This window comes from Panthera uncia (assembly GCF_023721935.1).
Source record: "Panthera uncia isolate 11264 chromosome A1 unlocalized genomic scaffold, Puncia_PCG_1.0 HiC_scaffold_17, whole genome shotgun sequence".
Taxonomy (NCBI): domain Eukaryota; kingdom Metazoa; phylum Chordata; class Mammalia; order Carnivora; family Felidae; genus Panthera; species Panthera uncia.
The window spans coordinates 36,241,503-36,254,072 of NW_026057577.1; the positions used below are offsets into that span (position 1 = coordinate 36,241,503).

Sequence of the window (12,570 nt, forward strand, 5' to 3'; positions counted from 1 at the left end):
TAACACTTCATCCCTCGTTTAGTCATCTTCAGTTCTTTCCTGTCAGCTCGGGAGGCAGAACTAGCATTTCTTATATAAGTGTGATGATAAAAGTCCTACAGATTCTCAAGTTGCTCAGTGAGTCGGTTACTTCTAAAAGTTACTGAAGTGCTGGAGTCACTGGGACTACCATGACTTAAAGTCAACACTTGGACCCTTTGGGCTTACTCCACTTTTTAATATCTCTGGTGGAAAACTTCCATGATACTGAATATCGTGTCCAACAAAAAGAGCAGAGGCTTTGTATAAAAGAGATCTGGATCTGAATTCTTAGTTTGCCACTTGTCAAATTAGTTAAAAGTTACAAGTGATTAATTTTTTTGAGAGAAGAGCACTTTTTTTTAATTTTTTATTTATTTTTGAGAGAGAGAGAAAGGGAGAGACAGAGTACGAGCAGGGGAGGGACAGAGGTGGAGGCAAAGAATCTGAAGTAGGCTTCAGGCTCTGAGCTGTCGGCACAGAGCCCCACACGGGGCTTGACTCCACAGACTGTGAGATCGTGACCTGAGCCAAAGTCAGATGCTCAACTAACTAAGCCACCCAGGTGCCTCTGGGTTTTTTTTAAATGTTTATTCTTGAGAGAGAGAGAGAGTGAGCACTAGTGGGAGAGGGGCAGAAAGAGAGGGTGACAGAGGATTCAAAGTGGGCTCTATGCTTTGAGTGAGCCTGATGAGGGGCTGGAACTCACAAACCGAGAGATCACAAAGTGACATTATGACCTGAGCCAGACCCTTAACTGACTGAGCCACCCAGGTGCCCCTAGAAGAGCATATTTTTAATTCAGGGGTGGGAGGGTTGCTTCCTTTCACACAAAAATGCAGTCTGTATGAGTGGCAGGCAGCTGGGAGTGGAGGTGACTGACAGGAGGGTTGTCTGGTTCTGGGGTGGGAGGGGCAATTCCAGGCTCTGGGCCCTGGAATACAGAAGCAGGCTGCCTGTCTCAGGGACGGGGCCCAGTGCCGTCTGGCCACCTCTGCAGAGGTCAGCTGGGCCTCACAGCCACCATTGCAGGCCCGCGAGATCAGGCTACCTGTCCTGGGAAGGACATCTGCCCTCTGTGTCTGAGTGGTTGTGCCCTCAGCAAGGTGGGCACAGAATCACATCGGAAAGCCCTCATTCCCTGGCCTTTGCTCCGACCCTCATGGGGACCTGTACAGTTCTGCCAGCAGGGTGACACAGGGGCTGCAGTCCCTTGTCACCTGGGCTGGAGCTCAGCATCCCTGCCACAGAACCATCCCCCTCATAGTCATAGATGAGAGCTGTATCGTAGAGCGGGGAGGCTTGGGCCAGTGTCTGCCACCTCCAAGCTGCCATTGATGAATTCAGAGATGTCAGTGGGGCTCATGGACAGCATGTGGGATGGCTGGGGTAACTTGATCAGATAATTAACCACTTTGAGCTATAATTTCCTCTTCCACAAAAAGGAAGAATAACATCCACCTAAGAGAGCATTGTGAAGATTTTATAAAGTACTGAACACAATAATAGGCACATAGGGGGCTCTCAATAAATTATATCTGTTATGCTAAGTTTCTGGTTTTGGAGATACAGCTATTATCCACTATCAGAATAATTGTGTATAACAGGTGGCAAGAGAGCCTTAGTACGTCTGAGAGTGTTAGCCAACTTCATTGGAACTCGTATAGTGAAGAGGCACCATCCCATAAAAGAAACAAGTTACCTATGGAATAGTTTAGCCAAGTAAGAGCGGTTGCCCCTAGAGAACTGGTCACATTAGTGCTGGAGTGACACAAGGATGACAGAGGTAAATCAGGCAGGCCTTGAGTGTTCATACGAAAGTAATGGAGTGTTCAAGACTCCTTCCCTACTGGGGGCACCTGAGTGGCTCAGTTGGTTAGTTCGTGGCTTTGAGCCCCACATCGGTCTCTGTGCTGACAGCTCAGAGCCTGGAGCCTGCTTTGGATTCTGTGTCTCATTCTCTCTCTGTCCCTCCCCCCGCTCATGCTCTGTCTCTCTCTCTCAAAAATAAATAAACATTAGGAAAAAAAAAAAGATTACTTCTCTACTGGACAGAAAACTAACTCTCATGAGATTAAGCAAAGAAAATGCCTGGCTTATGAAATTGTAAGCCTAGGAATGGGGCCAGCTTGAGACACTGCTAGATGTAGGGTTCTGTCTCTTGAGTATTCTCAGCTTTGCCTGTGTTGGTTGGCTTCTTTCCACATGAATGTCCTCTTCAACTGGTGGGAAAGATGGCCAGTGAACTCACATCCCTCTAGCCTGATGATATCGCACACTAGAACATATTTTACCCATAAGCTACAGCAGAGCAGTTTCAGTGAAGACTGATTCACACAACTGGGGTCACACGATTGGGAGATGGGAGGTTCAGATAGGGGTCCAGTGTCCTCTCCTCGTGGCTAGGCACGGCAGCATGCGTGACAGTCGCTTGAGGACAGTATGGGGTCAGGAAGAGGCAGTTCTTGAAAGGGAGAAAAAGGGTGTTTCTACTGGAAAAAGAGAACAAATAAACCCTATCATCATTACATATACATTTCCTTCTAAGAGACAAAAGACCATTAGGTATTGGATGAGAGGAGTTATAGTGGGCGTTATTGTTGGGGGGAATAGTTCAAGCTTATGAAAAATGGGTGAAGAAAAATGTAAAATGGAGCAGCCACGCTGAAGAGGACTGGGTAGGAAAAGGGATCAGGATGGGCCACAAGACTTCCCTCTGAAACAGAGAAATGAGGACTTTTGAGGCAGGAGTAACTCATAATGATCTTAACTGAGAAATGCTGAGACCAAGAGGAAGAAATACAGTAAGGAGGAAGAAAGCAAGAAAAGGGCAAGGAGAACCTGGAAAAGGGTAAAAAGCCCCTGGAAATAAATGAGTCATCCAGGAAAATTCAGAGAGCAAGGTGGTAGGCCAGGAAGTCCGAATTCAGCATTTCCTGCTTTATGCAAACCATCACATTGTTTTATTGAAAGAGAAATCCCACAGGTGAGAATTCTGAGGTAGGAGGATAGGTCTGAGCATTACCAAATTGGAAAATAATATGAATAGAGACCATGGTTGAATGGTTAGGAAAGTTAATTTTTACTGAAGTTGTGTAATGTCTTCAAGAATATATATATATATATATATATATATATATATATATATATATCTCCTTAGAGAGGGAGATCACAGAGCATGAGCTGGGGTCAACATGGAGCCCAACACAGGGCTTGATCTCACGACCCTGGGATCATGACCTGAGCTGAAATCAAGAGCATACACTCAACCAAGCAAGCCATCCACACACCCCCAAGGGTTTTTTACATCAATAAATGATTGAATGATGGTCATTTAAAAAATTACATATATATATATATATATGTATATACCTACCCACACACACACACACACACACACACACACACACACATATATACACACACATATATACACACATACATATACACACACACACGTACGTACATGCATTATTCAATTCTGGGTATGCCTATGGATCTTGCCATTATCTCTGCTGGTCAGCACACTGTTGTCAATGCATATCAAACGTCTAGTGATATGCCTAAATATTTTCCATTTGAATTTTTTTTCAATGTTTGTTTTTGAGAGAGAGACAGAGCATGAGAGGGGAAGGGGCAGAGAGAGGGAGACAAAGAATCTGAAGCAGGCTCCAGGTTCTGAGCTGTCAGCACAGAGCCTGATGCAGGGCTCAAACCCATGGACCGCAAGATCATAACCTAGGCTGAAGTCGGATGTTCAACCGACTGAGCCACCCAGGTGCCCCATTATTTTCCAATTTAATTACATTTGCATGTCAAATTTTTCGTTCCTGTGTGTGAACGTGCGTGCGTGCGTGTGTGTGTGTGTGTGTGTGTGTGTGTAGGGTTTACTGTCTCTATCATACACTCTGAACCAAAAATTTAAATTTCTATACACCCCATCCATTTCCTCTCCCATTCATTTATCATGCAGATGTTTCCTGGGCCTCTACTACTATGTGCCCTGAAACACTAGTCTGTATGTGGCCTGGAGTGTGCATTAAAACGCAGAAGGGAACAAACACAGGCCTTACAGTCGGGTGTGGGAAGCAGACATTAAACAAATAAATGTAGAAGCACGTCCATAATTACACATTGTGGTGGTGCAGAAGAAGCAGTCTAGAGGCTGGGGACTGGCTTCCATCTGGTTGGGGGATAGAGGTGAGGCTGCTCTGAGAAAGCGACATCTCAGCCAAGCATTGGAGGACAAAAAAGAACAAAACAGGTGAAAATCAGAAAAGTGAGTGTGGCAGAGGGAGAACAAATACAAAACCCTCAGGTATAAGAAAGGGCAGAAGGGCAGGCATGGAACCGAGGTGATTGGTTTCTGTCCTTTCATTTCTTGACTCCTGCATTTGAGCACCTGTTCCAGCAGGTCAGGAACTGTGTCTTTCTTTTCTTTTCACCCCGTGGCAGGGTCAGTGTGCTCTTATTAAGCTGTTGTCTCTGAGCCCCAAACCCACCCCTCCCCGTTCTGCTGTGTGATGCTGGGGATTCAGCTCACCTCATTTTGCATCTGCCCAGCGGGCTTCCCGGTGGGTTCTGTGCTGTCCAGAGGGGTTGCCAGATGAAGGCTGTTAGTCGTGAACAGAGGAGGGACTCCTTATCAGCTCGCTGCTTGTAGTTTTAACACAGATTTTATTTATCTCAGAAGCAGTTGGTCCCAGTTCCCAACTTTGTTGTGTTCTGTCCTCTGCAGAGCGAGGCCCTTCAGACATACCAGGACCAGCAGGCCACATGCCCTCCTCAGATGCCTGGGTCCCACCTCCACAGAGTGACCCTTGCAAGCTTCCAGGTTCTAATGACTCCATCTTCCATCTGTCTCCCTACCCTTAAGTTTGGTAGCTGCCCCCCTGCAGTTACTGTATTTGTCTCTTCAGTGCTGTCTTTCTTCACCTTTTTTCATCCTTCCAATCCCTGTTTAGCCGATTCCTTATATTCAGTTCTCCCTATTAAGATTACAGGTGGCATGTGCGTTTTCTTGACTGGCCCCGACTGACCCGTGACTGATTTAACTGTCTGCTCTTACCCAAATTTGCCACCCCTTAATGAGGAGCCCCAGCTGGGCCCGTCCAAGGCCAAATGTCCATGAGTGGCAAAGGAAGCAAGAAAGGATGATCACCAGGCTTGAAAATGTATTCCTCTCAGAAGCTTGCACAGCCTGCCTATTCCCAGTCTCTACTATGAAATATCTTTTCCAAGGTTAGCAGAATTATGAAAACATCAATTTGGCCATTATTGACTTTTCAGCCAGGATACCAAGAAAGTCTTTCAGCAGCCTCAATAAATTAAATCTAGCCACCTAGCTCCCAGACTGGCAGGCTCCTACATCATTGACAGGGAAGACAGGGGAAAGCAGTTTTCGCAGCTGTTGCTGTAAATGATGTGCATTGTGCTCACAGCCATTAGCAGGTGGAGAATTTGAAGTGTGGGTAGATTGCAGAGCTCCCTCTTTTAAAAATGCATAAGCACTCTGTGAGTTTGCTAAGTCATGTTTCACGTGGCTCGGTTTGAATTTTTCATAGGGGAGAAATATTCTGTAGTCTTTCCTCTTTCATTCCTCCTTTATCAGTAAGGACTTCTGCCATTAGGGCTATAGTCAAAAGGGGCCGTGTACAGTCGTACAGTTCGCTTGATTGGTCCTCAATATTTCCAAGTTGTACAATGTTGGAAGATTTGAGCTTTAAGGACTTAGGCCAGTTGAGGGTCCTGCTTCCTCCCCAGTTAATCCAAACTACAAATTACTGCCAGCTCTGGGTTTAAATTTATTTTATGTGTCTTCAAGTCAATTTTTATCTCAGAAGATGCATCCATTTGTGAAATTCTAAGCCCTGCACGGTAAAGGAAACTTCTTTCCAAAAGTCTCCCTGGTCACGTACTGTGTTGTGTGCTTGTGGTCACGGTCCACTCCCACACCAACAACAGACATTACTAAATGGCATTATACATTTTCTTGATGAGTCCAGTCTCAGCATTTGTGTCCTTCCTCACGTGATGTTCCAGCCAGGCCTAACAACTGGTTGTATAGCCCATCGGTGGGAACCTACTAATCTTATCTAACAGGCTCCTGATTTGTTTTGTTTATGTAGGTTAGCATCTGGCTTTTAGTAGAGCACTTATGTACAGATGAAAGCAATACTTCTTGGTGCTGCCTGCCAGCCATGAAACACCTTCACGTTAATTGTCTCATTTTTCTAAAACCTCTCTGAGGGAGATACTATTATTGGCCTTATTTTATTTTATTTTACTTTTTTATATAGAGAAGCAGCACTCAAGCACGTGCACGAGCATGGGAGAGGGGTAAAGGGAGAGGGAGAAAGAGAGAATCTTAAGGAGGCTCCATGCCCACACGGAGCCCAATGTAGGGCTGGATCTCACCACCCTGAGATCATGGCCTGAGCTGAAATGAAGAGTCAGACACTTGGCTGACTCTGGCTCACTGACTGAGCCAGACAGGTACCCCTTGTCTTACTTTTTATATGAGGAAATTGAGGCTCATAGAGGTGAAGTAATTTATCCAAACTGACAAATTGTGGGGCTTATTCTGGAGCCTACAAGCTGTGCCCTGTTAGGATCTTAATGCAATTCAGCATATGTGTTTGGGCTCATTCATTCATTCATCAAACATTTTTTACCAAACCTCTATTCTGTGCTGGGCACCACAAATGGTAGAATATCCAACAAATTCAGCAATGGTTTATTTAAAAATAAAGAGTGCAGTTGTGCTGTTTGACCATTAAAGAGTTAATAAACCCCTCGAAAAACAATTTTTTTTTTTTTTTGCTTTTTTAGTATCAATAAATCAGACTTTTCTTAGGATGAAATGTTTTTCTCCCTGTATCTGGCTAATCAGTTGTAACCTATTTTCTCTTCAAATGGAGAGAAATGTTCCAGCCTCTATAGAAAGCTCAGCAGATTGGGAGCAAAAGTATGTTATGATTTTAAGCACCAAGGCATTTATGAGATCGTAATTGGCTATAATTGAGGGGATCCTAGAACACCTTGAGTTACAGAAAGATTGACCTTTTGTAGATCCTTCCACGTCTGCCAGGACTGCTGAGCACATGTCAGTGGGACTTTAAGGGCGGCTGTGTCCAGCTCCCACACACATCACTTCTCTCTTCTGGTTGAAAACCTCTGCTCTGTTTAAGTTCTTGGGAAGCGGGTAATCGGAGAGACAATGCTTCCAAAAAAAGAAACAGAGTGGTGTCTGTCTTCTTACATTTGAGTATCTTTCACATTTCATGATGACTCTTCACACAGTATCTCCAGCTGGATTAATACCATTCTCTTCCTTGATTCTGACCTAATATACAGACTTCAGAAGCCTTCTTATGAATTATCTTGCCAAAAATGTTAAAACATTCAAATGTTCTCATAAAATATTGAAACACGTGGTAGTATAATGGGCTCCACTAAAATTAAGTTGTTCAATTTCCCTTTAATAGTGATAGCGCCTGGAAGAGGTGGAAAGTAATATTTCTATTTGCCCGGAAGCTGGAGAATCCCAGCTGACATTGGAATCCACGATCAGCCCAGCGGTTAGGGAGGATTCCGCATCTATCCCAGGTTCCTGGCCTGGATGTGCAGTGAGTGTTGTGTACGTTTTTCTGCAGAAACACACAGCGCTCTGTCCCATGATGGTGTTTGTGTTACTAAACTGACTTTTAGGAGAGCCCGGGTGTCCCTCCAAGTCCACTGAAGGAAATGACTTTTTGGTAGGGAAGGTAACTCTTAGGGAGAAGAGCACAGGACAGGCTTGCACTTCTGCTTGTTCAGCAGGGTTTATGGCCAAAATTTTTTGTCATTTCATTGTGAGATAATGGGCAGGCATATCTCAGCATATATTTCTTCTTTTTCTCCCTTCTATCTGTCTCTTCTTTCCTCTCCTTTCTTTTTCTTAAGATTTAGGTCAGTTTCTGCACTTTTCTCAAAAAGGATCAAACTGGATCAGCTCTGGCCTGATATGATTACTTTTTTTTTTGGCCCAGTGCATTCGAGCCATTTCTCCATCAAGTCATATTAGTATAGGGATGGCTGGGTTTGGAGAGGTGGAGGCAGATTCTGCCTTCAGAAGGAGAGAAATGATACCCTCAGAATCTGAGCTGGCAGACAAAACATTTTCTCTTGCTGATATTTTCAGTCACCAGCTGGTACATGTTAAGCATTTTCCCTGTTGCATGGAAGATATTTATTGGTAATAGCCTGGGAGAAGTAGAACATTATTGCTGTGGTGATTCCTTTTGGCTAATTGGATTGTTGCATTTCATTTAATGGGTGTATAAATACAATGATTACAGTCACATTTTAAAAAGTGGTCTGAAAGAGTGGGTATACTTTAGAGATAATTGTGGAGTTGGGAGCTGCGATTCACAGGGACTCTTTTTTTTTTTTTTCTCCCTCTGGAAAATGTTTAAGATAAGTGTCTATAAATATTTAAATTATTTAGATATGTAGATGACAGGCCTTTTACAAGAAGACAGGACATAACTTTGCAAATAGTTTCTTTTTCCCTTTTAGGTTTCCTCTACCTTGACCATATTAGAAATGGCACTAAAGTGGGATCTTATTATAATATGATCCATTATTTATGAGAATAAGATATAGCACAAATCAAAATTGGGTCTCCTTTTAAACACATAAAGATACTACATTATCCTTGTCCTCAATATTAGCATCATAAAGGGGACTCATTTCCCTTTATTTTTTATGGCTTAAATGCAATGAGCTATATGAAATGTCCAGCATATAATATACGATGAGTAGATAGTATCAAGTTCATGACTCTAAGAAGACTGTTCGGAGCATAGAAGGCTGGGGGCAGTGACTTATGTTTAGGAACTTGCTTTGTTCCCTAACTGTAGATTTTCTAGTTCAGAGAGTCACCAACCACGTATCTGAAAAATGAGTCTGTCTCCAAACAGCTGAATGCAATGCTATGAGTCAAGACTGAGGGGAATAGGAAGAGAGGAACTCACATTGGCTTAAATATAATACAATGGTTCATAGAGCTTAAAAGCCTACTGACAGTACCAGCTTCAGGTGTGGCTAGATCCAGGGCTTAAAAGTGACTGTTAGGATACAGCCTTTTATTGAATTTGTGCACTGTACTCTGAGCTATTTGCTGGGGTTACAACAATGGACACTATGCTGTGCCCACTTCAGGGAGCTCATGGTGAATAGCTGAAATGCATAAAGTAAAAAAGAATTATAACAAAATGTGATATGTGCAATAATAGAGGCACTTCGAAAACAAAACCATAATTCAGAGAAAAAAGTGATAAATATTTCTGAGGAGAGGTGAGCAAGGACTGCAGAGAGAAGTTAAACCCTGAACATTGTTTTTTAAAGAAACGCAGGAATTTTTACAGTCAAGCAAATTCAAGAAGAATGATTAATTGCTTTGGTTATGGTATTTGGGAAATTTACATTCAAATCTCAGCTCTGCCACTTGCAAAATGTACAAACTAGGGTAAGTTTCTTAAATTCTCAGGGTCTGTCTCAGTTTCCTTGTATGGGAACTAGGAGTGGGGCTACTGAGCTCATAGAATTATCATACGGCTCCCATGAGTTGATGGCTGTGCAGAACTCACCTGGGGGCTGCCACAAAAGAAGCCCTCCCTGACCCTTCCCCTCTTGTACCTGATTACAGTAACGTGGAGCTTTGGATCCGGGTTTAACGTCAGCCACAGTAAAATCAGGTAGCATTTACGGAGGGTAAATATCATGCACTGCATTAAGCATTTCACTTGATTTATTTAAATCCTTCCTACAACTCAAGGTAGTAGGAGGGTGATTATACTCACCTTCCCAGTGAGGAAACTGAAGCTTTGAGAATGGAAGGGGACTGCCGGGGTGACAAGGTTAGTGAGTGGTACAGCTGAGCCGTTGGTCACAATGCCTGTGGACGGAAGCGTGATGCCATCCTTCCTTTTGTGCAGTAGACCACTAACTTCCTTCCATCAGCAGATTTGGCTTTTGGGTAGTCATGCTGTAGCCTGGCCTGTGTGGCCCCCTGCTTTTTCTGAAGACGTGGCTGTGGACGCTTGGGTGCGTGTGTGTTCAGGTGCTGTGCTGCTCCTCCAGACTGAGGTGGCTGGCATTAACCCCTTGGGTGCTGTGCTTCCTTGCAGGTGAGCCTTCCAGGTGGTCATCCTCACACTGCCACTGCTGCTGCAAGAGCACCGCAGGCGACAAAGAAGGGGAGAGTGGCACGTCTTGCAACGACCTCTCCACCTCTAGCTGCGACAGCCAGTCTGAGGCCAGCTCTCCGCAGGAGACGGTCATCTGTGGGCCCGTGACACGCCAGACCAACATCCAGACTCTGGACCGTCCCATCAAGAAGGGCCCCGTGCAGCTGATCCAGCAGTCGGAGATGCGGCGGAAAAGCGATCTGCTCCGGACTCTGACTTCGGGCTCCAGGGAGTCGAACATGAGCAGCAAAAAAAAAGCTGTTAAGGAAAAGCTCTCCATTGAGGAAGAGCTGGAGAAATGCATCCAGGATTTCCTAAAGATCAAAATCCCAGATCGGTTCCCCGAGAGAAAACATCCTTGGCAGTCTGAACTTTTACGGAAGTATCATCTATAGGGGAGGGGTGGGGGGCGGGGCAATGGGAGAAGAAAGAAATCATGTCACCATTTGGAAATAAACCTCCTAGCGAAATTCACATTTGAAAGAAAAGTAACAACTAACAATACGTTTGTGAGAACACAGTAGCCCATCGATACACTACTGCCTATTTACCTAGTTCACCTTAACATTTAAATCCACAGGGTAGATCTCTTTCCAGATGTGGAATTATAAGAAAATCTCTTTTTGGTTACTTGTTTGTTTGTTCACTGGGTCCCATGTGCTGAGCATCTTAGTATAAGGAGAGCCAGCTACAGTGGAGTAGCTGAGAGGCCTTGGGAGTGTTCTCTCCCCAACTGGGTTTTTCTCTCATCTTCTCCCTCCCTCCTTTGAATGAGAGCATGGTAGAAAGAGATCTGGCCCAATGGCATAGGTTTGGGTTTTTTTAATTTTCCTTTTCCTTTTTGTTTATGGGGTGGGGGGGAATGGCAGATTTATATGACTTTTCACTCAAATCTATTATGTGCCAGTTTATATTGATGACATACGCATGAGTATTTGTGCAAACACAAGCACAACGATGTATGTACATACACACAGTGCACACGTCCCCAGGGCCGGGGCATCCTAAGGGGATCACCCCTGCTCCCAGCAGCAACCTCTTAGACTCCTTCAGACAGAGGAGTCTCAGCTCCTTTCTTAAAACCCTTCTGGGAAGATTTCCCAGCCTCTCTTGGCAACACTTTATACCATCAGGTAACCCTCATCGTCAACAAATTGTCTTCCTTATTTTGGAATGAACACCCTCAGGCTCCATAGTACGGTTTTGCTCTTTCTCTGCACTAGGAGAGGGTGAGAAGAGCTAGTAAAACATTCTTTGTATTAAAGAAACAGACATTCCGAGCCGCAAAAATTCTCCCTGACCCCACACTCAGCCTTCCCCACCCTGAGCTGAGTTACCTTCCTTCTCTCAATGTTTCCAGAGTCCTTCCTGCCCACGTTTTAATGGCGTGGGCTTTTCATGTAATCTGCATTCAGTTCTCTGCGTCCCTATATGGCTGTGGAAGTAAGAATAACACACAGGACTTGAATAGGGGTCCAGCCTTTTGTTTTGTTTCTTTAAGAAGCACTTGTATTCCACACTCTACCTGATTTCTCATAGCCTTTTCAAACTACAGTGCTACATTGTTACTTCTGGTAGCTGGTCTTGTCTTTAGTATTCTGGGATTTGGCTGTGTCTGTACTATGATGTGGCTGTCACTTCCTTGATATGAATGCACAACCCAACTGGATAACGAGAGCTTGAAAATGAAGGTTTTGGCTTTCTAAGCTATCTTTCTTGAGTCCATCTTTGGCCTGTAGAGACACAGCCAAAAAGAAATTGTTAATAGCCATCTATCCATATGGTTCTGTATTCCATAAATGTACTAATAGGTCTTTCATAGGCTTGTGGTAAATGAGGATGAAAAGACCAGTTTTTATTTTCAGCATTCCTCATGCATTTCAGTGGGAACTTAAACAATAATTTGTCAATCATTGTTTGTGTGCCAAGCACTCCTATTTTTATTTTTTATTGTGTGTGTGTGTATGTGTATATGTATCACAGGTAATAAAGGCAACTGGATGATGTCTGTAGGAGGGAAAAGTAATGACCACTCGCTTCCTTTTGAAATATTTTGTTGATGCACATTTATTATGTAAGAGGTTCTCTCTTGATTCCTGTTACTAGTGCCTATTTAGTATATGGATATCTTTCTGAATTTTTGTAATTATTGCCCTCACCTCTGGGCGACAAACGCAGCCAATGTTTTCCTGTCCTGAGGTTCAAATGGCATTTAAAGGTCTACTTAAGTGAAAAAGAAAGTTCACCTGGGGAGTTGAGTTGTTAAGAGATTTACCATTTATGAATTTAAGTGGTGTCCGTTTATGTATTAGTATATTAG

General features: G+C 43.8%; 1 protein-coding gene across 2 annotated transcripts in view; it reads left to right on the forward strand.

Annotated features, from left to right (window-relative positions):
• The window catches only part of KCTD16 (potassium channel tetramerization domain containing 16), a 269,895-nt gene extending 257,619 nt beyond the window's left edge, over nucleotides 1–12,276 (forward strand). For both annotated transcript variants that reach the window (XM_049648535.1, XM_049648534.1), the window contains one exon: nucleotides 10,191–12,276. In XM_049648535.1, the coding sequence (XP_049504492.1) occupies nucleotides 10,191–10,645 (455 nt within the window). In that variant the 3' untranslated portion in view covers nucleotides 10,646–12,276. The remainder of the gene's footprint in view (nucleotides 1–10,190) is intronic.
• Nucleotides 12,277–12,570: the final 294 nt, after the last annotated feature.